The sequence below is a fragment of the Rana temporaria genome, chromosome 10, assembly GCF_905171775.1.
Source record: "Rana temporaria chromosome 10, aRanTem1.1, whole genome shotgun sequence".
NCBI classification, from domain to species: Eukaryota; Metazoa; Chordata; class Amphibia; order Anura; family Ranidae; genus Rana; species Rana temporaria.
In genome coordinates, this window is record NC_053498.1 from 26,777,414 (window position 1) to 26,802,771 (window position 25,358).

Below are 25,358 nucleotides of genomic sequence, written 5' to 3' on the forward strand. Positions count from 1 at the left end.
ATACTTTGCACACACCTCTTCCACTAATTGGTTTGCATGGTTACAAAATATACAGCTTTCTTTGTTATTAATTGTAGCCGTTGTGTCATTCTGAATAACATATTTCTCACTGTAAAATAAAGAAGGCTTTTTTGAGGTCATAGTTGTATTACGTGTATAAATAGACAGTGAAACCAGTTCCGTCTGTGAAGCTTAACCACTTAAGCCCCGGACCTTTAGGCAGCTAAATGCCCAGGCCAGGTTTTGCGATTCGGCACTGCGTCGCTTTAACAGACAATTGCGCGGTCGTGCGACGTGGCTCCCAAACAAAATTGGCGTCCTTTTTTCCCCACAAATAGAGCTTTCTTTTGGTGGTATTTGATCACCTCTGCGGTTTTTATTGTTTGCGCTATAAACAAAAATAGAGCAACAATTTTGAAAAAAATTCAATATTTTTCACTTTTTGTTGTAATAAATATCCCCCAAAAACATATATATATATATAAAAAAAAATGTTCCTCAGTTTAGGCCGATACGTATTCTTCCAGCTATTTTTGGTAAAAAAAAATCGCAATAAGCGTTTATCGATTGGTTTGCGCAAAATTTATAGCGTTTACAAAATAGGGGATAGTTTTATTGCATTTTTATTAATTTTTTTTTCTTTACTACTAATGGCGGCGATCAGCGTTTTTTTTCGTGACTGCGACATTATGGCGGACACTTCGGACAATTTTGACACATTTTTGGGACCATTGTCATTTTCACAGCAAAAAATGCATTTAAATTGCATTGTTTACTGTGAAAATGACAGTTGCAGTTTGGGAGTTAACCACAGGGGGCGCTGTAGGAGTTGGGGTTCACCTAGTGTGTGTTTACAACTGATGGGGGGTGTGGCTGTAGGACTGACGTCATCGATCGAGTCTCCCTATAAAAGGGATCACACGATCGATGACGCCACCACAGTGAAGCACGGGGAAGCCGTGTTTACATACAGCTCTCCCCGTTCTTCAGCTCCGGGGAGCGATCGCGACGGAGCGGCTATAAACGAATAGCCGCGCCGTCGTCCCGGATCGCTCCCCGCGGGAATCCGACCGCCGCATGTAGCGGGGGGGTCCCGATCGGACCCCCCACCTGCTAGAAGGCAAGGACGTACCTGTACGCCCATTTGCCTGTACGTGCCATTCTGTGGATGTACATATACATGCGGCGGTCGGGAAGTGGTTAAAAGTGTTTGTCAGGTAGGGTTGCCACCTGTCTGGTATTTACCCGGACAGTTGGGGTTTTGAATCATGTGTCCGGGTTTCAGACCAACTGAAACCCGGACACATTATTCAGACCGGATTCTGGCTTCCCAGCAGGGTTGCTGTCTGCAGTTCTCCAAGCAAAGCGTGCAATGTGTTCTCAGTGTTCCCCCTTAAATCAGAGTTCCCAGAGCATCCCTTAGGTCAGAGTCCCCGGGCTTCTCCATTACATCAGTCTGCAGAGTTCCCCTTTACAGTGTAAGGAAACTCTGCAAGTTCAGATGTAAAAGGGGAAATCTGCGGATTCTGGTTTAAAAGGGGAACTTTTAAACCCGATGTAAGAGGGGACTCTTGTGATTAAAGTGTCACTAAAGGAAAAAAACATTTTTTGCTGAAATGACTGTTTACAGGGTATAGAGACATAAAAGTTAACTGATTCCTTTTAAAAATGATTACAAATAGATACAAATCAATCATATAATGTGCCTGCAGGTTAGTTTCACTTTTAAACTGGTTTCATGTTCCTGTGAACTAGAGAGACCCACAGAACAAAAACAAACAAATCCAGGGCAGTGTTTTGTTTTTAAAATGAATCTGATTGGTTCTGTTAAGTTTTAGACACACAGTAATGACAGCTTAGACCACCGTGAAAAGCTCCCAGTACTGTGGTTATAAGGAGCCAGACAACCAGGAAGTGTGGAGATCACAGCAGAATTACAGCAACTTCAAAGCAAAAACAAACAATAAGGACATGAAACCAGGACTGCAGTAAGGTAAAGGAAGCTATTTAGCTAAAAAAAAAATTCCTTTAGTGATCCTTTAACTTCAAATGGTTATAAATGTTAACCACTTGCCGACCGCGCACCGCCGTTCTACGTCGGCAAGTTGGCTCTGCTGGGCGAGAGCACGTAGTATAACGTCCTCTCTCTCAGCCGCCACTAGGGGCGCGCGCGCGCCCCCCGCTCGCCCCCGTTCGCTCGTTACAGAGCGGGGACCGGGAGCTATGTGTGTAAACACCCAGCTCCCGGTCCTGTCAGCGGGGGAAATGCTGATCTTCTGTTCATACAATGTATGAACAGAGGATCAGTGTTTGCCCTAGTGAGGCCACCCCCCCACAGTAAGAACACACCCAGGGACATACTTAACCCCTTCCCCGCCCCCTAGTGTTAACCCCTTCACTGCCAGTGGCATTTTTATAGTAATCCAATGCATTTTTATAGCACTGATCGCTATAAAAATGCCAATGGTCCCAAAAATGTGTCAAAAGTGTCTGAAGTGTCCGCCATAATGTCGCAATACCGAAAAAAAATCGCTGATCGCCGCCATTACTAGTAAAAAAAATATATTAATAAAAATGACATAAAAATACCCCCTATTTTGTAAACGCTATAACTTTTGCGCAAACCAATCAATAAACGCTTATTGTGATTTTTTTACGAAAAATAGGTAGAAGAATACGTATCGGCCTAAACTGAGGAAAACAAATGTTTTTTTATATATTTTTGGGGGATATTTATTATAGCAAAAAGTAAAAAATGTTCATTTTTTTCAAAATTGTCTCTCTATTTTTGTTTATAGCGCAAAAAATAAAAAACGCAGAGGTGATCAAATACCACCAAAAGAAAGCTCTATTTGTGGGAAAAAAAGGACCCCAATTTTGTTTGGGAGCCACGTCGCACGACCGCGCAATTGTCTGTTAAAGCGACGCAGTCCCGAATCGCAAAAAAGTACTCTGGTCTTTGGGCAGCAATATGGTCCGGGGGTTAAGTGGTTAATCACAAAATATATGTACTGCATAGTATATGCTGTCAAAAAATTAAAATTGTGTGCCGCTTAATCAGGTTTGACTTGAAGAAAAAGGTGGCAACCCAATTGTCAGGGCATACTAAAAAACATATGTAGTACATCTCTGCAATACATTCACATTTCCCAGGTATTACCCCACCTCTTTGCATTACTTACACCTGACCCCTGTACTCTGAGGGTTACTACTGACTCAAGCACTCTCTGCATTACTTACTCCTGATCCCTGCACCCTTTGCATTTCTTTCTATGAGGGTTACTTACTACTGACTCTAGCACTATTTACATTACTTACTCCTGAACCCTGTGCTATGAGGGTTACTTACTACTGACTCCAGCACTCTTTACATTACTTACTCCTGACCCATGCACTCTCTACATTGCTTACTCCTGGGCTTTGCAACGTTTGCATTACTTTCTCCTGGGCCCTGCAATATTTGCATTGCTAATTCCTGACCCCTGTACTCTGAGGTTAACTTGTTCCTGACCCCTGCACTCTTTGCATTATTTACTATTGACTCCTGTGCTATGAGGGTTAATTAATACTGACTCCACCACTCTTTACATTACTTACTCCTGACCCCTGCACTCTTTGCATTACTTACTCCTGACCCCTGCACACTTTGCATTGCTTACTTCTGACCCCTGTACTCTGAGAGTTACTTACGCCTGACCTCTGACCCATGCGTTCTTTGCATCACTTATTCCTGACCCCTGTACTCTGAAGGTTACTTTCTCCCACCAACTGCACTCTTTGCATTACTTACTACCAACCCATGTGCTATGAGGGTTACTTACTCCTGACCTCATCACTCTTTGAATTACTCACTCCTGACCCCTACACTCTTTGAGTTACTCACTCCTGACCTCTGCACTCTTTGCATTACATACTCCTGACCCCTGTATTCTGAGGGTTACTTACTCCTGACCTCTGCACTCTTTGCATTACTTATGCCTGACTCCAGCACTCTGTGTCACACACTACTGACCCCTGCTCCGGGATCAGTCCTCAATAGCCACAAAGACAATAAATTTACTTTGTGTAACCAAATGCCTTTACAAACTCAGATCTGATCATGTAAAAGTAGCAGTGACATCATCACTCTGCTGTACATATCCTGTGCAAAAAGCAGAGCTGTGGGAGGAACTCAGCAGGCTCCACCCACTACAGGCTGCCTGTAAATTACAGGAGGGGGTGGAGACAAGACAGAGGCGGCTCTAGGCTTTGTGAAACCTCAGGCAAAATTGAAACACAAGGCCCCACTCACGCCCTTTGCCGGGGTTAACCGGCCGCCGCATGTATATGTACGTCCACAGAATGGCATGTACAGGCATATGGGCGTACATGTACGTTCCTGCCTTTCCGCGGGTCGGGGGTACGATCGGTACCCCCCCGCTAAATGCGGCGGGGAGCGATCCGGGACGAGGGCGCGGCTATTCGTTTCTAGCCGCCCCCTCGCGATCGCTTCCCAGAGCTGAAGAACGGGGAGAGCCGTATGTAAACACGGCTTCCCCGTGCTTCACTGTGGCGGCTGCATCGATCGAATGATCCCTTTTATAGGGAGACTCGATCGATGACGTCAGACCTACAGCCACACCCCCCTACAGTTGTAAACACACACTAGGTGAACCCTAACTCCTACAGCGCCCCCTGTGGTTAACTCCCAAACTGCAACTGTCATTTTCATAATAAACAATGCAATTTAAATGCATTTTTTGCTGTGAAAATGACAATGGTCCCAAAAATGTGTCAAAATTGTCCGAAGTGTCCGCCATAATGTCGCAGTCATGAAAAAAAAATCGCTGATCGCCGCCATTAGTAGTAAAAAAATAAAAAAAATAAAAATATTCCCTATTTTGTAAACGCTATAAATTTTGCGCAAACCAATCGATAAACGCTTATTGCAATTTGTTTTACCAAAAATAGGTAGAAGAATACGTATCGGCCTAAACTGAGGGGAAAAAAATGTATATATGTTTTTGGGGGATATTATAGCAAAAAGTAAAAAATATTGAATTTTTTTCAAAATTTACACTCTATTTTTGTTTATAGCGCAAACAATATAAACCGCAGAGGTGATCAAATACCACCAAAATAAAACTCTATTTGTGGGGAAAAAAGGACGTCAATTTTGTTTGGGAGCCACGTCGCACGACCGTGCAATTGTCTGTTAAAGCAACGCAGTGCCAAATCGCAAAACCTGGCCTGGGCATTTAGCTGCGTAAAGGTCTGGGACTTAAGTGGTTAAGGAAGAACCCCGAAACAGAGCATGTTATTACTGCTGTTGCTTGTGTGGTTCAGGGATGTGAACTGCGCCAATCACATGGGATGAATAGGAGAGGAGGGTCAGCAGGGACGATGTTCTTTCTCCCAGGTTCCTCCCCGTGTCTGAAGTGTCTAATGACAGACCACACGAGGAGAAACCTGGGAGAAAGAACATCGCTGACCCACACAAGCAACAGCAGTAATAACATGCTCTGTTTCGGGGTTCTTCCTTAACCCGGGCAAAGGGCGTGAGTGGGGCCTCAAGTTTAAATTTTTCCTAAGGCACCTGGAAAAGCGCACTCGGCTCTGTTACTCTGGGCTGGCATGGCATGGGAGATGTGTCTGGATGGATGCCTGGCACTAGCGGTGGGAGAGTTCAGTGCGGCCACCTGGAGAGTTGTGCTGTCACTTCTGCAGAAGCCGGGCTTTTGTATTCAGAAGTGACAGCGATAATCAGAAAGTATAGGGCAGCACCGGAAATAGTGGAACGCCACCCTGGTGATTGACCACATGAAAATTAGGTGGCCGCGAGGCCCCTGTGAATGTGAGGCCTTAGGCGACCGCCTAATTAAAGAGCCGCCTCTGAGACAAGACCAGTCACCCTGCACAAGGATAGAGAGCAGCAGTGACTGGTCTTTATTACAGGAGGCTCCTGCACAGGGGCAAAGTTTCACACTGCATTGATCTGGAAATAATGCACAAAGTACACCAAGATTCCAGCAAGAAAACAAATGGCTCTTTTTTTGACTTGTAAATTTCCCTCTGCTCTTGAGCCTTTCTGTTCAGTAAATACGCCCCAGCATTATCTAAACTGATATTTTAGATAGCAGCTTTCTAAGTTTAACCACTTGCTTACTGGGCACATAAACCCCCTTCGTGCCCAGGCGAAATTTCAGCTTCAGGCACTGCGTCGCTTTAACTGACATTTGCGCGGTCATGCGACGTGGCTCCCAAACAAAATTGACGTCCTTTTTTCCCCACAAATAGAGCTTTATTTTGGTGGTATTTGATCACCTCTGTGGTTTTTATTTTTTGCGCTATAAACAAAAAAAGAGCGACAATTAAAAATATATATATATATGTTTTACTTGTTGCTATAATAAATATCCCAATTTTTTTTTTAAAAAAAACGTTTTTTTTTTCTCAGTTAAGGCCGATACGTATTTTTCGACTTATTTTTGTAAAAAAAAAAAAAAAAAAAAAATCGCAATAAGCGACTGGTTTGCGCAAAAGTTATAGCACCTACAAAATAGGGGACAGAATTATGATTTTTTTTATTATTTTTTTTTTTACTAGTAATGGCGGCGATCTGCGATTTTTATTGGGACTGCGATATTGCGACTGACGTATCGGACACTTTTGACACAAATTTGGGACCATTCACATTTATACAGCGATCAGTGCTATAAAAATTCACTAATTACTGTATAAATGTGACTGGCAGTGAAGGGGTTAACACTAGGGGGGGAGGAAGGGGTTAAATGTGTAGCCTGGGTGTGTTCTAACTGTGTGGGGGGAGGGGGGTGACTGGGGGAGGTGACCGATGCTGTGTCCCTATGTACAAGAGACACAGATCGGTCTCCTCTCCTCTGACAGCACGTGGAGCTCTGTGTTTACACACAGAGCTCCGCGTATCTGCTGTGTTGCCGACGATCGCGTGTACCCGGCGGACATCGCGGCCGCCAGGTACACGCATCGGCTCCCCAGCGATGCGCCGGGATAGTGTTTACCCGCTGCGAGCCCCCAGAGGCGCGTGCGGGTAATGCACTTGAAATGACGTCCAAAGACGTCCAGTTGGCACCTGAGAGCCGTGCTGTTGACGTCTTTTGTCAATAGCGCGGGTCTCAAGTGGTTAAAGAACCTTTCAGTATTATTAATGAATTTATTTTTATTACATAGAGAAGTAGTTCAAGGAATGAGACTAAAACTTTTTGTGGCTAACAAGGGTTCCTTTTTCTCCCCTCTTGGAATATCTTTGTATACAGTATATAATGGCACTAGTTCATATAATCATACGCACCTACCCGGTTCACACAAAATAATTGGTGGTTTTCAAATTTGCAAACTTTAAACTGAAATGAAACTTCCTCTTCTGTTACCAGTGGAAGTCTGCAATACTTAGATGTGTCCTAATACTGTCTTGGTGCAACGTTCTCACTGTTGTTGCACCTCAACATTACGCAGCTTGGTTAAAACTTAAATCCAAAATTCATTAGAATCTTCCTCTTAAAGGGGAACTAAACTGAAAAAGTAAACAATTTGTCACAGACCGGCTATTGATTGCAGAAGAGATGTGTTATATACTCTTCTGCAATAAAACGACTTACCTGCCTGTTCCCAATCTTCTTGAGAATGTACAATTAGTTCTGTTGTCATCTATTTATATTAAATCCCATCAATTTACCTTCCTCTTCATTCCAGTGGTCTTTGCTGCACAGTCTTGACAGCCAGCTAAAACGGTCCTTTAACCACTTCCTTACTGGGCACTTAAAACCCCTTCCTGCCCAGAGGACTTTTTGCGATTCGGCACTGCGTCACTTTAACTGACAATTGCGCGGTTGTGCGACGTGGCTCCCAAACAAAATGTACGTCCTTTTTTTCCCACAAATAGAGCTTTCTTTTGGTGGTATTTGATCACCTCTGCGGTTTTTATTTTTTGCGCTATAAACAAAAATAGAGCGACAATTTTGAAAAAAAATATATTTTTTTTTTACTTGTTGCTATAATAGCTCAATTTTTTTTTTTTTTAATTTTTTTATCCTCAGTCTAGGCCGATACGTATTCTACATATTTTTAGTAAAAAAAAATCGCAATAAGCGACTGGTTTGCGCAAAAGTTATAGCGCCTACAAAATAAGGGACAAAATTATTATTTTTTATTATTTATTTTTTTACTAGTAATGGCGGCGATCTGCGATTTTTATTGCAACTGCGACATTATGGCGGACACATCGGACACTTTTGACACATTTTTGGCACCATTCACATTTATACTGCGATCAGTGCTATAAATATGCACTAATTACTGTATAAATGTGACTGGCAGGGAAGGGGTTAACACTAGGGGGTGAGGAAGGGGTTAAATGTATTCCCTATATAGTGTTCTAACTGTGGGGGAAGGGGGGTGACTGGGGGGGGGGGTGACCGATCTGTGTCTCTATGTACAAGAGACACAGATCTGTCACCTCTTTTCCTGACAGCACCGCTGTCTGTGAGAGCCGGCAATGAGAAATGATCTCATATGTAAACATATGAGATCATCTCTCATTGGCCGCACAGATCCCCTGGCAAACGGCCACTCCGATTGGCCGTTCACAGCGATCTGTGATTGGCTGTGTCCAAGGGACACGGGCAGCACAGCAGTTCCCCGCTGCGCGCTCGGGAGCGCGCGCGGGGAACGCGGAAAGGGGCGGACGTGAAAACACGGCGCCCCAGAGAAGTAGAACCACCCTGCGGCCGTATATAGTCGGCCGGCCGTCGGGAAGTGGTTAAATAAGCTGTACTGTGCTGGACCGCCACAGGCTGCCATGAGTACGGCTTGCCCAAAAGAATGTATGGGAACACAGCACACGTGTACTAAGAGGTTGTCCCACTGGGAATTTTTTCCAAGGGAAGGCTAATCAAGTGAAAGATTGACAATCGTTGGGTCCCAAGCTAGAACACTACTGGAAACAAATTAAACGCATTGCTCAAACATTTCACGGAGCGCCCAATAACGGACGACCCGGCCTTTTTCCTTCTCCATGCCTCGAATACCCCTGGGAAAGTGTAGTACCAGGCTACTTTCATAGTCGGTGCTGCTGTAAATTTAGAGGGTGGTCAGAGAGTTAGTTGCCTCTGACCGTGTTTATTTGGCCACATTTAGGGCCTCTGTTCCAGCTTTGGCTGTACTGTGGTGTCCGTTTAATAAACGGTGAAGTTTTTTCTCCGTTCAGTTCACGGCAGTTCTCAGGAGGAGAATTATCTCCTCTGCAGCCGGTTTAATAAACTGAGAACTTCAGTTCTCAGATGGTGAACAGAGGTGAAGTTTTTTCTCTGAAAACAGCCGAGATCTGTGTAAAAGTGGGTGGACTGCCTGTAATCTCGTGAGATATTGTGAGATTACGGTGCAGCCGAATTCAAAAAGTGAAACTAAAGTTTAAAAGAACATGTAATTAATGTTTTCAGACATGTGATAACACATTATATATATATATATATATATATATATATATATATACACACACACACACACACACACACACACACACACATATATACCGGATTTATATATATGTATACATATACAGTATATATACACAAATACATGAATATATATATATGTGTGTGTGTATACATATATATAAATCATGGGCCAAATTCCCAAAAGAGATACGCAGGCGGAACTGCTGTTCAGTCTGTGCCTAACTTTGGAAACGATCCTCAAAAGGCTTTTTCCAAAGTTAGGCAGAAGATCTGACATGTGTAAGACACTTACACGGTCAGATCTTAGGATGCAGTACCGCATCCGCCGCTGGGGGCATTTCTCATTGAAATGCAGCTTTGAGTATGCAAATGAGGACTTAAGCAGATCCACAACGCTTTTCAGCATTGTGATTTCTGCGTAAGTTCCGATTTGCTTGCGCAAAACTAGGGCTGGTTTTACAATGTGTAAAGTTAGTCACACCTTGTAAAGGCCCATTCAAGCGACGGCATTTGGTATGCATTCCTGAGGGAGAACTCCACGGCAATTTGTAAAATCAAAACCGGCATGGGTTCCCCCCCCAGGAGCATACCAGGCCCTTAGGTCTGGTATGGGTTGTAAGGAGACCCCCCCCTACGCCGAAAAATCGACGTAGGGGGTCCCCCTACAATCCATACCAGACCCGTATCCAAAGCACGCTACCCGGCCGGTCAGGAAAGGGAGTGGGGACGAGCGAGCGCCCCCCCCCTCCTGAGCCGTGCCAGGCCGCATGCCCTCAACATGGGGGGGTTGGGTGCTCTGGGGCAGGGGGGCGCACTGCGGGCCCCCCCACCCCAGAGAACCCTGTCCCCATGTTGATGAGGACAGGACCTCTTCCCGACAACCCTTGCCGTTGGTTGTCAGGGTCTGCGGGCGGGGGCTTATCGGAATCTGGGAGTCCCCTCAAATAAGGGGGCCCCCAGATACCGGCCCCCCACCCTAAGTGAATGGATATGGGGTACATCGTACCCCTACCCATTCACCTGGAGGCAAAAAGTTAAAGTTATTAAACACACAACACAAGGGTTTTTAAAATAATTTATTAGTCTGCTCCGGAGGCCCCCCTGTCTTCTTTATTAGCTCTAATACCGGGGGGGGGCTTCTTCTTCCACTCTCCGGGGGTCTTCTCCGCTCTCCGGGGGGGGTTTCTTCTTCCGCTCTCCGGGGGTCTTCTTCTATCCTCGCCGCTCTCCGCTGTTGACTCGGCGCACCCCGGTTCTTCTGCAGCTGTCCGGTGCCTTCTTCTTCAGCGCTGGCTGCCTGCTATCTTCGTGTGTTAGCTCAATTACTAACAGGCAGCCAGCGCGGTCTTCTGTGACGTCATGTTCTTCTTCTCCCTTCTTCCGATGTTGACACGTCGCCTCTTCTCACTGCAATGATGGAAGCGCGCCTTGCATCCCATTTATATAGGCATCACCGTCCCATCATGCTCCGGTAGGTGCCCACGTGGTGGGTGCCTACCCACGTGCACCCACCACGTGGGCACCTACCGGAGCATGATGGGACGGTGATGCCTATATAAATGGGATGCAAGGCGCGCTTCCATCAATGCAGTGAGAAGAGGCGACGTGTCAACATCGGAAGAAGGGAGAAGAAGAACATGACGTCACAGAAGACCGCGCTGGCTGCCTGTTAGTAATTGAGCTAACACACGAAGATAGCAGGCAGCCAGCGCTGAAGGAGAAGGCACCGGACAGCTGCAGAAGAACCGGGGTGCGCCGAGTCAACAGTGGAGAGCGGCGAAGATAGAAGAAGACCCCCGGAGAGCGGAGAAGACCCCCCCCCGGAGAGCGGAAGAAGAAACCCCCCCCCCCGGAGAGCGGAGAAGACCCCCGGAGAGTGGAAGAAGAAGCCCCCCCTGGTATTAGAGCTAATAAAGAAGACAGGGGGGGCCTCCGGAGCAGACTAATAAATTATTTTAAAAACCCTTGTGTTGTGTGTTTAATAACTTTAACTTTTTGCCTCCAGTTGAATGGGTAGGGGTACGATGTACCCATATCCATTCACTTAGGGTGGGGGGCCGGTATCTGGGGGCCCCCTTATTTGAGGGGACTCCCAGATTCCGATAAGCCCCCGCCCGCAGACCCCGACAACCAACGGCAAGGGTTGTCGGGAAGAGGTCCTGTCCTCATCAACATGGGGACAGGGTGCTCTGGGGTGGGGGGGGCCGCAGTGCGCCCCCCTGCCCCAGAGCACCCAACCCCCCCCATGTTGAGGGCATGCGGCCTGGCACGGCTCAGGAGGGGGGGGCGCTCGCTCGTCCCCACTCCCTTTCCTGACCGGCCGGGTAGCGTGCTTTGGATACGGGTCTGGTATGGATTGTAGGGGGACCCCCTACGTCGATTTTTCGGCGTAGGGGGGGTCTCCTTACAACCCATACCAGACCTAAGGGCCTGGTATGCTCCTGGGGGGGGGGAACCCATGCCGGTTTTTTCTTTGAAAATTGGCATGGAGTTCTCCCTCTCAGGAATGCATGCCGAGCGACGCTGTCATTTTTTTTTATAATTATTTGTTTTCCCGGCGCGTATATTTTTTTTCACCCGTCGCAACTTTAGTGTCCCGTCGCAATCCACAAAGCCCGGCGTAAATTACGTTCGCGCGCTGCACGTCGGGAAAATTACGTCACACGCATGCGCAGTACGGCCGGCGTGGGAGCGTGCCTCATTTAAATTTTAAACGCCCCCCGGAGAGGAGGACCGCCTTGCGACGGAGGCACTTAAGTTACACGGCGTGTAATTTCTAGGTAAGTGCTTTGTGGATCAGGCACTTAGGTAGAAATTTTAAGTCAGTGTAACTTAACTGCTGAAATTTAAGTTAGGCTACGTTTTTGGGAATTTGGCCCACTGTATATATGTGTGTGTGTGTGTATACACATATATAAATACTGTATATATGTGTGTATACATATATATATATATATATATATATATTATATATATATACATATATATATATATATATATATATATATATATATATATATATATATATATATATATATATATATATATATATATATATATACACACACACACACACATGCGTCGTCGTATCTTTTTGTCCACAAAACAAGATACGCCTGAATGTGGGCTAGATCCGACTGACGTACGTCTTAGTACGCCGTCGGATCTTAGGTGCATATTTACGCTGGCCGCTCGGTGGCGCTTCCGTTGATTTCCGCGTAGAGTATGCAAATTAGCTAGATACGCCGATTCTCAAACGTACGTCCGCCCGGCACATTTTTTTTTTAAAGCTTTTTCCGGCGTAACGTTACCCATGCCTATATGAGGTGTACGCAATGTTAGGTATGGACGTCGGGACAGCGTAAAATTTTTTGCGTAAATCGTTCACGAATAGGGCTTTGCGCAAGTTACGTTCACGTCGAAAGCATTGACTATTTGCGACGTGATTTTGCGCATGCGCACTAGGATACGTCCACGGACGGCGCATGCGCCGTTCGTAAAAAGTGTCAATTACGTGGGGTCATACCAGATTACCATACAACACGCCCACTCCAAGCCTGCTTTGAATCACGCGGGCTTACGCCGGCAGATTTACGTTATGCCGGCCCGCATATGGGAGCAAGTTCTTTGTGGATACCCTAGGAGCCACTCTGATTTACGGCGACGTAGCGCGCTCGCCTAAATATACGCCCGTTTTTGTGGATCTGGCCCTGTGTATATATATATATATATATATATATATATATATATATATATATATATATACACACACACACAGATATACACAATATCTATATACACACGTGTATATTGTTGTTAATATTCATTTTTAACCCACTGGTGCTGATATTAGGAAGAAATAAGCCTTCTTCCTCTTATCACACCAGCTTCTCTCACAGATTCTCCACCTCTGAGCTGGTGAATCTGGAAGGGAGATATTTCAGGTGAAGAGCTGTGAAATCTTCAGATCACAGTTTATTAAACTGCCCATTTGTAACAAAACATCCATGTGCTGTGATGTGAAGTGAAAAACATGTTCTCTGCTCCTTATCACAGTTTATTAAACCGGCAATGCTCTGTGATAAGCCGTGATCATCATGATCTCGGCTTATCACCGTTTATTAAACGTACACCTGTGTGTGTACACTGTCGTTGTCTGGAGAGTTGGTAGCAGTAGAGTCAGGGTAGTGTGGATATTTCTCCTCGGCAGCCAATCAGGAGGGTTGACCGCCTAGCTGTGCATGCTGGGGAGGGGTATTTATGGGGCGGACCCCATTGGTTCGGGGTCGACTTTGCCGTTATCTGCCTGGGCAGTCGTCCCACCACCCCCGTGTGTAGCCCTCCTGGCCGGGGTGTGTGTGTGTTTCAGTGTCCCTGGCTCCGGGACCATGTTGGTCTGGAGCAAATAATCTACCTTGTAGGCTCAGGCCCAGATTCTCAAAGGACTTACGACGGCGTATCACCACGTACGCCGTCTTAAGTCCAAATGAGAGCCATCGTATCTATGCGCCTGATTCTTTGAATCAGTTACGCATAAATTCAGCTTAGATACGAGCGGTGTAAGTCTCTTACGCCGTCGTAGCTTAGTTGCATCTTTACGCTGGCCGCTAGGTGGCGCTTCCGTAGATTTCCGCGTCGAATATGCAAATTAGCTAAATACGCAGATTCACGAACGTACGTGCGCCCGGCGTATCAAGATACGTCATTTATGTAAGACATACGGCGGCGTAAAGTTACCCCTCATAAAGCAGGGGTAAGTCATGTTAGGTATGGACGTCGGAAACGTACGAACAGCGTCGTATTTTACGTTGTTTGCGTAAGTCGTCCGTGAATGGGGCTGGACGTAAGTTACGTTCACGTCGAAAGCATTGACTATTTGCGGCGTAATTTTGAGCATGCGCACTGGGATATATTCACGGACGGTACATGCGTCGTTCGTTAAAAGCGTCAATCACGTCAGGTCACTATTCATTACCATAAAACACACCCACACTAGCCTACTTTGAATTACGCGGGCTTACGCCGCAACAGTTACACTATGCCGCCATAACTTTGGGCCCAAGTTCTTTGTGAATACGGGACCTGCCTCACTAAGTTATGGCGGCATTGTGTATCTGAGATATGCAACGCCCGCCTATAGATAGGCGCGTTTACGAGAATCTGGGCCTCAGTGTGTAGGCTGAGTCTGCGTTTGCAGAGTTGTCCTGTGCTGTCCGTCCCGAGGGAGGAAGCCGACCGATGAAGAACCTATCTGAGGGAACACCACAAGGCTGGTATCCCAGGAGAGGCCTACTACTTCATCGAAGAACACATCGTTTCTGAGAGGCTGGACGATGGTCACCTATCAGTCCCGAGATTACTAAAGCCGTTTAAGAGAGAGACGGGTGCTTAATCCAGTGTTGAGAAGGATTTTGGACCAAGAATATCTCCACCTTTGGGAAGGTCTGTGGCAGAGACTTTGCTAATTTTCCGAGTGACACTCTGGCTGCTAGTCCGGTAAGAGCGGCCTATCAATATGCACTATACCCACTCTGGCTAGAGTGGTGACGAAAGTTGTCGTTGGAAGTAGGACTGTTTCCGAAACCCAGTTATACGCCTGAATCCATTACCTACCATCTCTTCTATCTTCTCACCTAATACTACTTTTACCATTTTTACCCCGTTGGGTAATAAAGCACAGGAAAAGATACCTACAGTGTGAACATTGACTTTCTTACAGCTGTCATCCAATACTCTATACAGGGGAGAATTAGAGGTAATATGCCACCCAACTCAAACCAGCAGCTCCTTCGGTGTAGTGCTACAAAAGTATACAAAAATCCATCATACGCCATCTCCTAGATGCCGCCAAGGCATGCATTCCCCTTAAATGGAAATCCCCACAACCCCCGACAGTCAGGATGTGGCTCTGCAAGGTAGGGGAAATAAGAAAGCTGGAAGACCTGCTTCTCTCAGCACGCCATCAACAAGAACGCTATTCCAAGACTTGGTCACTTTGGAACATGGTTATCTTCTCGGATGAGGGTAGAGCCCTCCTTGACTGTGATCCGGCCGACTAAAAAAATTCTACTGAACTCAGACCCTTCTTGGTATCCTAGAGATATAACAACATCGAACCCTTCCCCCGCCACCTCTGTGTTCATATTCGGTATCCTTCCGCTCCCTCCTTGGTCTCCCCCCCCGACTTTCCTATACTATCCTCTGTCCCCATTCCTCACCCACCCTCTTATTTTTTCTGTTTCTCTTAAACTCTCGTTTCTTCTCTACATGAACCAGTGTTTGAAGGCTCCATGTTATTTTTCTATTATTTAGAAAATTGATTTGGGCTGGTTCTGAGACTTTACCCCATTGGAACATACTGAAGTTTTGCTATTGACCCACTTTGAAAAAACCTGGCTCCGAGGTATTACCTACCTCATCCCTGCTATGGAATACGCGAGACACCTCAGGTAGTCGATAGACAAAATCATCCTAAATCCTCACTGTGACATTTTCTTCAATGCATACTTGTATTGATGTATAATACACCAAAATGTTCATATCTAGATGTATGTCCTTGAACCATGTCCTTTGAATAAATAAAAATTTGTAAGTAAAAAAATATATACAAGGGGCTGTGTAATCAGTGCTAGAGGTGGAGCCAAATGATGTGACATTTATCCACAACAACCCACAACTTGTAGGTAGGGTTGCCAACTTTTCTTCAAGTCAAACACGAACACTTTAGCAGCACACAGCAATTTTTTTTTATAGTATAAAGTATACATATATTTTGCAATGAAATAACATTTCTAATCATATGAAGTTATTCAAAAGAGTCCCCCTTTTACATCAGAGTCCACAGAGTTCTCCTTTTACATCTGAACTCGCCAACTTCTCTTAGGCCCCGTACACACAACCGGATCTATCCGCTGGGATTGATCCGTGGATCAGTTCCAGCAGATAGATCCGGTCGTGTGTACGGCCCAGCGGACATTTCCCAGCGGCTAAAAATCCAGACGACGGATTCCCAGCGGATAAAAATTTCTTAGCATGCTAAGCAATCTATCCGCTGGAATCCAGTCCAGCGGATTGATGCGGTCGTCTGTACAGACTCACCGGATCAGTCCGTCCGCTCCCATCCCTCGCATGCGTCATAATGATTCGACGCATGCGTGGAAGTATTTACCTTCCAGGGTCGCGCACGTCGCCGCGGCGACGGCGCGGCCACGTCTCCGCGGATGTATTCCGCGGGGATTTCGATCTGATGGTGTGTACAGCCATCAAATCCAAATCCGCCAGAGGATTTATCCGCTGGAAACGGTCCGGCGGACCGTTACCAGCGGATATCCTCTCGTCTGTACAAGGCCTTACACTGTAAGGAGAGACTCTACAGACTCTGATGTAAGGAAGAACTCTGGGGACTCTAACATAAGGGATGCTCTGGGAACCCTGATTTAAGGGGGAACACTGAGAACTCTAATGTACGGAGAGGACTCTGATGTAAGAGGGAACACTTTAGCCTCTGATGTAATGGGGAACTCTGATGTAAGGGGTGTTCTGAGAACCCTGATTTACTTTAGTCTACTCACTCAGGCAGGAGAGAGAAGGGGGGGAGACTTCAGACACAGACAGGGATGGATGGTGAGCTCACTCACCCCTTGGCAGTCAGTACCTCTCATCCAGATATATCTGACGCATCCAGACTTTCACATTTCTTGCCCCCACTTTCCTTTTCCGAGGCACAGCGCCGAGGATTGGAGTGTGGACAGACACCAAGGTGTAGGGGCGGAGGAGGAGGAGTAGATCAAACCCTCTCTCCTCTCCTGTCTTTGTGTGTGTGTGGGGGGGGGGGGGTTAGTGCTGGCTTTGGGCAGTGTGAAATAGTGTAACAGACACTCTTGAGTTACACAACTGCAGCCAGTAACCGTGCTGGGAAGCCATAGTCCGGTCTGAATAATGTGTGCGGGTTTCAGATGGTCTGAAACCCGGACACATTATGATTCCAAACATGAACTGTTCGGGTGAGTACTGGACAGGTTGCAACCCTACTTGTAGGCTAGGTAATTGCAGGAAGGGCAGCAATGCCTGGTATTATGGCTGCTGGATGGGTGGAAGTTTGACAGACAGCGATTATCCCACAGTTCCTGAGCCTGGGACACAGTTAATAAAACTGGGAGGAGATTGCGGATGCCATCTTTGAAATGGGACAAAATCTAAGAAACCTTTTCATCCAGGGATAGTCTCCTAAAATCAGGGACTGTCCCCTGAAGCTGCAAGCATCTGGTCAACTTATTGAAAGGCCAATTTACTCCAGATAAAAATATAAAAACAGCAGTTAGCATTGAAAACACTCTTAGCTAGATTCACGTAGGGTCACGCTGGCGTATCAGTAGATTTGCCGTCGTAACTCTGAATCTACGCTGTCGCAAATTTAAGAGTATTCTGGAAACCAGATACGCTTAAATTCGGCTAAGATACGAGCGGCGTAAGTCTCCTACGCCGTCGTATCTTAGGGTGCAATATTTACGCTGGCCGCTAGGTGGCGCTTCCGTTGAGTTTGGCGTAGAATATGCAAATGACTAGATACGCCGATTCAGAAACGTACGTGCGCCCGGCGCATTTTTTTACGTCGTTTATGTACGGCTTAAAGTTAGTCGAACAAATTTCTGGCCTAGTCAATGTTAAGTATGGCCGTCGTTCCCGCGTCGAAATTTGAACATTTTACATCGTTTGCGTAAGTCGTCCGTGAATGGGGCTGGACGTAATTTACGTTCACGTCGAAACCAATACGTCCTTGCGGCGTACTTTGGAGCAATGCACACTGGGATATGTACACGGATGGCGCATGCGTCGTTCGTAAAAAACATCAATCACGTTGGGTCACCAATCATTTACATAAAACACGCCCCCTCATCCTCATTTGAATTAGGCGCGCTTACGCCGGCCCCATTTACGCTACGCCGCCGTAACTTAGGAGGCAAGTGCTTTGCGAATACAGCACTTGCCTCTCTGACTTAAGGCGGCATAGCGTAAATACGATACGCTACGCCGCCTGAAAGATGCGGCAATCTACCTGAATCCTGCTATCTATGTACACAGCTGTGGGGTTACGATGAAACAAAACTGAGCCGCAACAAAACATGTCCCTGAGAATTTGGTCTGTTGTCGTCGTTTGTTACAAAATGAAAAATGAGGAACAAGATTGTGCAAATAATGGCAGGCAGTCAGCAATAGGTTTTGCAATATATGATGAACTCAGAAAGATGTGCCCACCTCCAGGACCTTGGTGACATAACACTAAAACTTCCCTCCACCTAGAGAAGAAATATTACAACCGGGGGGGGGGGGGGGGGGGGGGGAATGCAAATAACACCAATAAATAATGACCATTTCACAGCTTGTTTATCAGGCTTGACAAATGTTGAGGTCATTCTGAACCCTGACCTGCAGGAAACTGGACTATTGGCAAAGCTGTTCGCTTCCTGTTTGATATATGGAGGGAAATCCCCTTTAAACGAATGTGATATATTTCTACTGTGCAAAACTATCTCTCAAAAAAAAAAAAAAAAATTACTTAAGGCTAGGTTCACACTGCTGCGAATTCAAAATCGCGGTAAAATCACGATTTTACCGCGATTTTGCGGCTGCGGTTTTGCCGCGATTTCGGCCGCGATTTAAGAGACATCTGTGCAGGGTTCAATGTAAATCGCGGCCCAAAATCGCAAAAAGTAGTACAGGAACTACTTTTTGAAATCGCTGCAGCGCCGCAGATGCGGCGTCGCATCGATTAGGACTGTGCCATTGCCGACAATTGCTGGCAAATGCCGCCGATTTGAGATGCGATTTGACATGTGAAATCGCATCTCAAATCGTACCCAGTGTGAACCTGGGCTAAGAGTTGTTTTCATTTTTAATGTCTATAGTGGCCAACTCACACACACACACAAATAATTTTAGAAACGGCACATATGTTAACCACTTAAGCCCCGGACCAATATGCAGCCTAAAGACCCAAGGTGTTTTTACAGTTCGGGACTGCGTCGCTTTAACAGACAATTGCGCGGTCGTGCGACGTGGCTCCCAAACAAAATTGGCGTCCTTTTTTCCCCACAAATAGAGCTTTCTTTTGGTGGTATTTGATCACATCTGCGGTTTTTAGTTTTTGCGCTATAAACAAAAATAGAGCGACAATTTTGAAAAAAAAGCAATATTTTTTACTTTTTGCTGTAATAAATATCCCCCAAAAACATATATAAAATTTTTTTTTTCCTCAGTTTAGGCCGATACGTATTCTTCTACCTATTTTTAGTAAAAAAAATCGCAATAAGCGTTTATCGATTGGTTTGCGCAAAATTTATAGTGTTTACAAAATAGGGGATAGTTTTATTGCATTTTTATTTTTTATTTTTTTTTTACTACTAATGGCGGCGATCAGCAATTTTTTTCGTGACTGCGACATTATGGCGGACACTTTGGACAATTTTGACACATTTTTGGGACCATTGTCATTTTCACAGCAAAAAATGCATTTAAATTGCATTCTTTATTGTGAAAATGACAGTTGCAGTTTGGGAGTTAACCACAGGTGGCGCTGTAGGAGTTAGGGTGCACCTAGTATGTGTTTACAACTGTTTGGGGGTGTGGCTGTAGGAATGACGTCATCGATCGTGTCTTCCCTATAAAGGGAATGACGCGATCGATGCGCCGCCATAGTGAAGGACGGGGAAGCCGTGTTTACACACGGCTCTCCTCGTTCTTCAGCTCCGGGGAGCGATCGCGACGGAGCGGCTATAAACAAATAGCCGCGCCGTGGTCCCGGATCGCTCCCCGAGCGGACCCGACCTCCGCATGTAGCGGGGGGGGTCCCGATCGGACCCCCCACCCGCTAATAGGCGAGGACGTACCTATACGCCCATGTGCCTGTACGTGCCATATTGTGGACGTATATGTACATGGGCTGGTCCTTAAGTGGTTAATGGATAAACTGTGAATATTCTTGGTTTCAATATTCAAGCCTTTTCTGGCACTTTTGTTTTCAAGCAAAAAAAATACAGATTTTTACTTGTAAATTACCTAGAACCCCCAAACATAAAATATCAATTTTAAGCAAAGACCCTAGAGCAGGGGTGTCCAAACTCTTTTCAAAGAGGGCCAGATTTGATGAAGTGAGCATGCGTGAGGGCCGACTATTTTGCCTGACATTCTTTGAACCATTAAAATTTGGTCTAAGTGTGTTCTTCCAAGCACAAATTCAATGCCCAACAAGAATTCTCTTGCCTTTGTGGCTGTGTGTGGTGAAGAGATGAGCTTGGGCGTGTTATTTGGATATGCTGTATATATTTATTTTGTGGCCCCAACGAATCCCAGAGCGCTGCTCAGGACTAAGGATGAGGTTGGGCCTGTTGTTTTTATATAACGTATTTATCGACATATAACACGCATGGACATTGCCATGAATGCAGCCTCACCATTGCCATGAATGCAGCCTCACCATTGCCATGAATGCAGCCTTATCATTGCCATGAATGCAGCCTCACATGTGCCATGGATGCAGCCTCACAGGTGCCATGAACGCAGCCTCACAGGTGCCATAAACGCAGCCTCACAGGTGCCATAAACGCAGCCTCACAGGTGCCATAAACGCAGCCTCACCACATGTGCCATAAATGCAGCCTCACCACATGTGCCATAAATGCAGCCTTACCTTTGCCATCAATGCAGCCTGACTGATGCCCATCTGCAGCCTCAGAGGGAGGGGGGCGGGACAAGTGCCGACAGATTACAAACAGGAGAATCTCTTGTTTACTTTGTGGCATCTCTAATACAAAGTCCCGCCTCCTATGATAGACAGAACAGTCGTCCAATGCCAGCCCAGGAGGCGGAACTTCAAATACAGACGTTGCTGAGTAAACAGGAGATTCTCTTCATGTAATCTGATGGCGCTTGTCCTGCCCCCCCCCAAGGCAGTGCCGATAAATACGGTATATATCCTTTGTGGCGGTATATATCCAAATCCCCAGGGGGGCCATATTAAATCAACAGGGGGGCCGCATTTGGCCCACGGGCCAGACTTTGGACATGCCTGCCCTAGAGAATAAAATGGCAATTTGTATTTACGCAGCGGTTTTGCAAATTCAATAAAAATAAATACTTTTTAATTAATTGTAATAAAAAAAAAACACAATATATAACTCAATGTTTTGGTAAAATATATAAGATGATGTTCCGCTCATTATATAGATACCTAACATATCATGCTTTATTGCGCATTCTCGTTGAACAGCAATGAACTACAATACTTAGATCAAATAAAATTAATGTTACGATACTTAAAGCGTTCACAAGAACGAACAATACAACATTGTTGTACGTGACCCAGGAACCAAAAAGGTCCAAAAACTAACATCATAATGCCAACTGACACGTTTCGGGGGATATGTCCCTTTCTCCAACACAAAACTGATAAAAATCAACCTGCGGGGGCACTTAAATTAAGGCATTGTACCCCAACAACAATTGGTGTCACCCCTACCTTGCAATGCCAGCAATGTTTATATAAAAACAAAAAAAGGCTACATTTAGGGTGTATTTTTTCCTAGACCGAGAAAGAATGGAATCAAATGCAACCCTGAAACCAATGTTACCTGAATATCCATTCACAGTTCCTCATCTCGATCATAATAGGGCAATGCTGGCAAACATACATAACTTTATAATAACCACACAGTGGGCAAAGTGGTAGGTGTGGAGCCCCCAATGCCACATTGTTAGTTCACAGAGATTCTGGGCCACGTACCCGAGCGCATTGTTGCGTCCGGCGTAGCGTATCTCTGATACACTACGCCGCTGTAACTTACAGCATAATTTCCTGATCCTCAAAGAATTTGCGCCGTAAGTTACGGCGGCGTAGTGTAACTTTCGCGGCGTAAGGGCGTGCAATTGAAATGGATCTGATGGGGGCGTGTTTTATGTAAATACGTCTTGACCCGACGTAAATGACGTTTTTTTTTAACGGCGCATGCGCCGTCCGTGGGGGTATCCCAGTGGGCATGCTCGAAATTAACCCGCAAAAAGCTGTGACGTTAGGACGTGAACGTCATTCTACGCAAAGCCCTATTCGCGAACGACTTACGCAAACGACGTAAAAAATTCAAAATTCGACGCGGGAACGACGGCCATACTTAACATAGGATACACCTTATATAGCAGGGGTAACTATACGCCGAAAAAAGCCTTACGGAAACGACGTAAAAAAATGCGCCGGCCGGGCGTACGTTCGTGGATCGCCGTATCTAGCTAATTTGCATACTCAACTCGAAATCGACGAAAACGCCACCTAGCGACCAGCGTAAATATGCACCTTAGATCCGACGGCGTACTAAGACGTACGCCAGTCGGATCTAGCCCAGCTTCAGGCGTATCTTGTTTTGTGGATACAAAACAAAGATACGCCGGAGCAAATTAGAAGTTACGCGGCGTATCAATAGATATGCCAGCGTAACTTCTTTGTGGATCTGCCCCTCTGTCTCTTCCCCAGAAATGTGTTAAAATTATCCCTTGCAACAGACAGACCTACGCAAAGCCACAACTTCTTGTTTTGTGAAGAGGAACTGGTCTATAGGCTTCTTTTTGACCTGTAAACATATTCTCTGGAAAAGATAGATAGATAGATAAGATAGATAGATAGATAAGATAGACAGATAGATAGATAGACAGATAGATAGATAGATAGACAGATAGATAGATAGATAGATAGACAGACAGACAGACAGACAGACAGACAGACAGACAGACAGACAGACAGACAGACAGACAGACAGACAGACAGACAGACAGACAGATAGATAGATAGATAGATAGATAGATAGACAGACAGACAGACAGACAGACAGACAGACAGACAGACAGACAGACAGACAGACAGACAGACAGATAGATAGATAGATAGATAGATAGATAGATAGATAGATAAGATAGATAGATTTACCATTTCTTGAGTTTTTACTTTTAATTGTTGAACTTTGGTCTTTCAAAAGCCTGAAAATAGAAGAAGAATTTTAGTTAAAACTAAACTACATAAATACATTTAAAATGTTTAGAGACAAGTTACCAACATAAGATAAAAAGGCTGATAATGGTTGGTACACAAATGAGTGCAGTTTTACCATAAAACACCATGCATGTTATTCATTTATATACAATAAAATGCAATAAAAAGTGCATATACAGTGTACACTGTAGTTGGATGCTAGATATTTTTCAGGTATGTTTTTTTAGGGTTTGAAAAAAAAAACAGTACAAACTCAGGAAGAACATACACCAATCAGCCATTACCTTATAACCACCCACCATAACCCATCAAGGCATGAACTCCAATAGAGCTCTGTATGCTGTTGTATCTGGCACCAAGCTGTCAGTAGCTTTACAGTAGTACCAGACCACGATATTGTGTCAATCTCGCCTTTGTTATTGGCGAGATTGACACATGCGAGCCCCGTCGCGGGAGCCAGAGCCAAGCTCTGTAGCTCATTGGGAAAGTAAAAATTATTTTTTTCCTTTCCCAATGAGCGAGAAGGCATTGCTGACATTAAGGCAACAAGTCCCCTCCATAGAGAGAGAACACTCCACTCACTCTCACGCTCTCTGTGTTTTTCGTATTGCAGCGAGCGTGAGATGTACAGCCTGCACCGCCGAGCACCAGCGTTGGGATCACGCTGGAAACACATTCTCGTGGGCAGGTACTGTAGCTTTAAGTCCTATGAGTTGCGAGGTGGGGCCTCCATGGATCAAATTTGTTATTTTTTTGGGCAAATTCCACAGATGTAGGATTGGATTGAGATCTGGAAAATTTAGAGGCCCATTCAACATCTCAAACTCATTGTGTTCCTTTAACCACTTAGCCCCCGGACCATATTGCTGCCCCAAGACCAGAGAACTTTTTGCGATTCGGCACTGCGTTGCTTTAACTGACAATTGCCCGGTCATGCGACGTGGCTTCCAAACAAAATTGGTGTCCTTTTTTCCCCACAAATAGAGCTTTCTTTTGGTGGTATTTGATCACCTCTACGGTTTTTAGTTTCTGCGCTATAAACAAAAATAGAGTGACAATTTTGAAAAAAATGAATATTTTTTACTTTTTGCTATAATAAATATCCCCCAAAAATATATAAAAAAACATTTTGTTTTCCTCAGTTTAGGCCGATACGTATTCTTCTACATATTTTTCGTTAAAAAAAATCGCAATAAGCGTTTATTGATTGGTTTGCGCAAAAGTTATAGTGTTTACAAAATAGGGGGTAGTTTTATGGCATTTTTCTTAATATTTTTTTTTTACTAGTAATGGCGGCGATCAGCATTTTTTTTTTCGGTACTGCGACATTATGGCGGACACTTCGGACACTTTTGACACATTTTTGGGACCATTGGCATTTTTATAGCAATCAGTGCTATAAAAATACATTGGATTACTATAAAAATGCCACTGGCAGTGAAGGGGTTAACACTAGGGGGCGGTGAAGGGGTTAAGTATGTTCCCTGGGTGTGTTATAACTGTAGGGGGGGTGGCCTCACTAGGGGAAATGACTGATCTTCTGTTCATACATTGTATGAACAGAGGATCAGCATTTCTCCCCCTGACAGGACCGGGAGCTGTGTGTTTACACACACAGCTCCCGGTCCCCGCTCTGTAACAAGCGATCGCGTGTGCCCGGCGGCGATCGAGCCCGCCGGGCACGCGCACAGGAGTCGGGGGCGCGCCCCTAGTGGGCTGCGCGAGAGCCGACGTTATACTACGGGCTCTCGTGCATGGGAGCCGACCTGCCGCCGTAAAACGGCGGTGGGCGGTCTGTAAGCAGTTAAAGGAGTTGTAAAGGAAAAAATATAATATAATATATATATATATAT

General features: G+C 45.3%; 1 protein-coding gene across 2 annotated transcripts in view; it reads right to left on the reverse strand.

The window, feature by feature from the left end:
* Window positions 1–25,358, reverse strand: part of LOC120916461 (carcinoembryonic antigen-related cell adhesion molecule 1-like) — a 102,850-nt gene that overhangs the window by 30,007 nt on the left and 47,485 nt on the right. The window contains exon 6 of one of the 2 annotated variants that reach the window (XM_040327438.1): window positions 23,461–23,492. In XM_040327438.1, coding sequence (XP_040183372.1) covers window positions 23,461–23,492 — 32 coding nt within the window. Of the gene's footprint in view, window positions 1–23,442; window positions 23,493–25,358 lie in introns of both variants that reach the window. The other variant, XM_040327437.1, reaches the window with a different exon arrangement.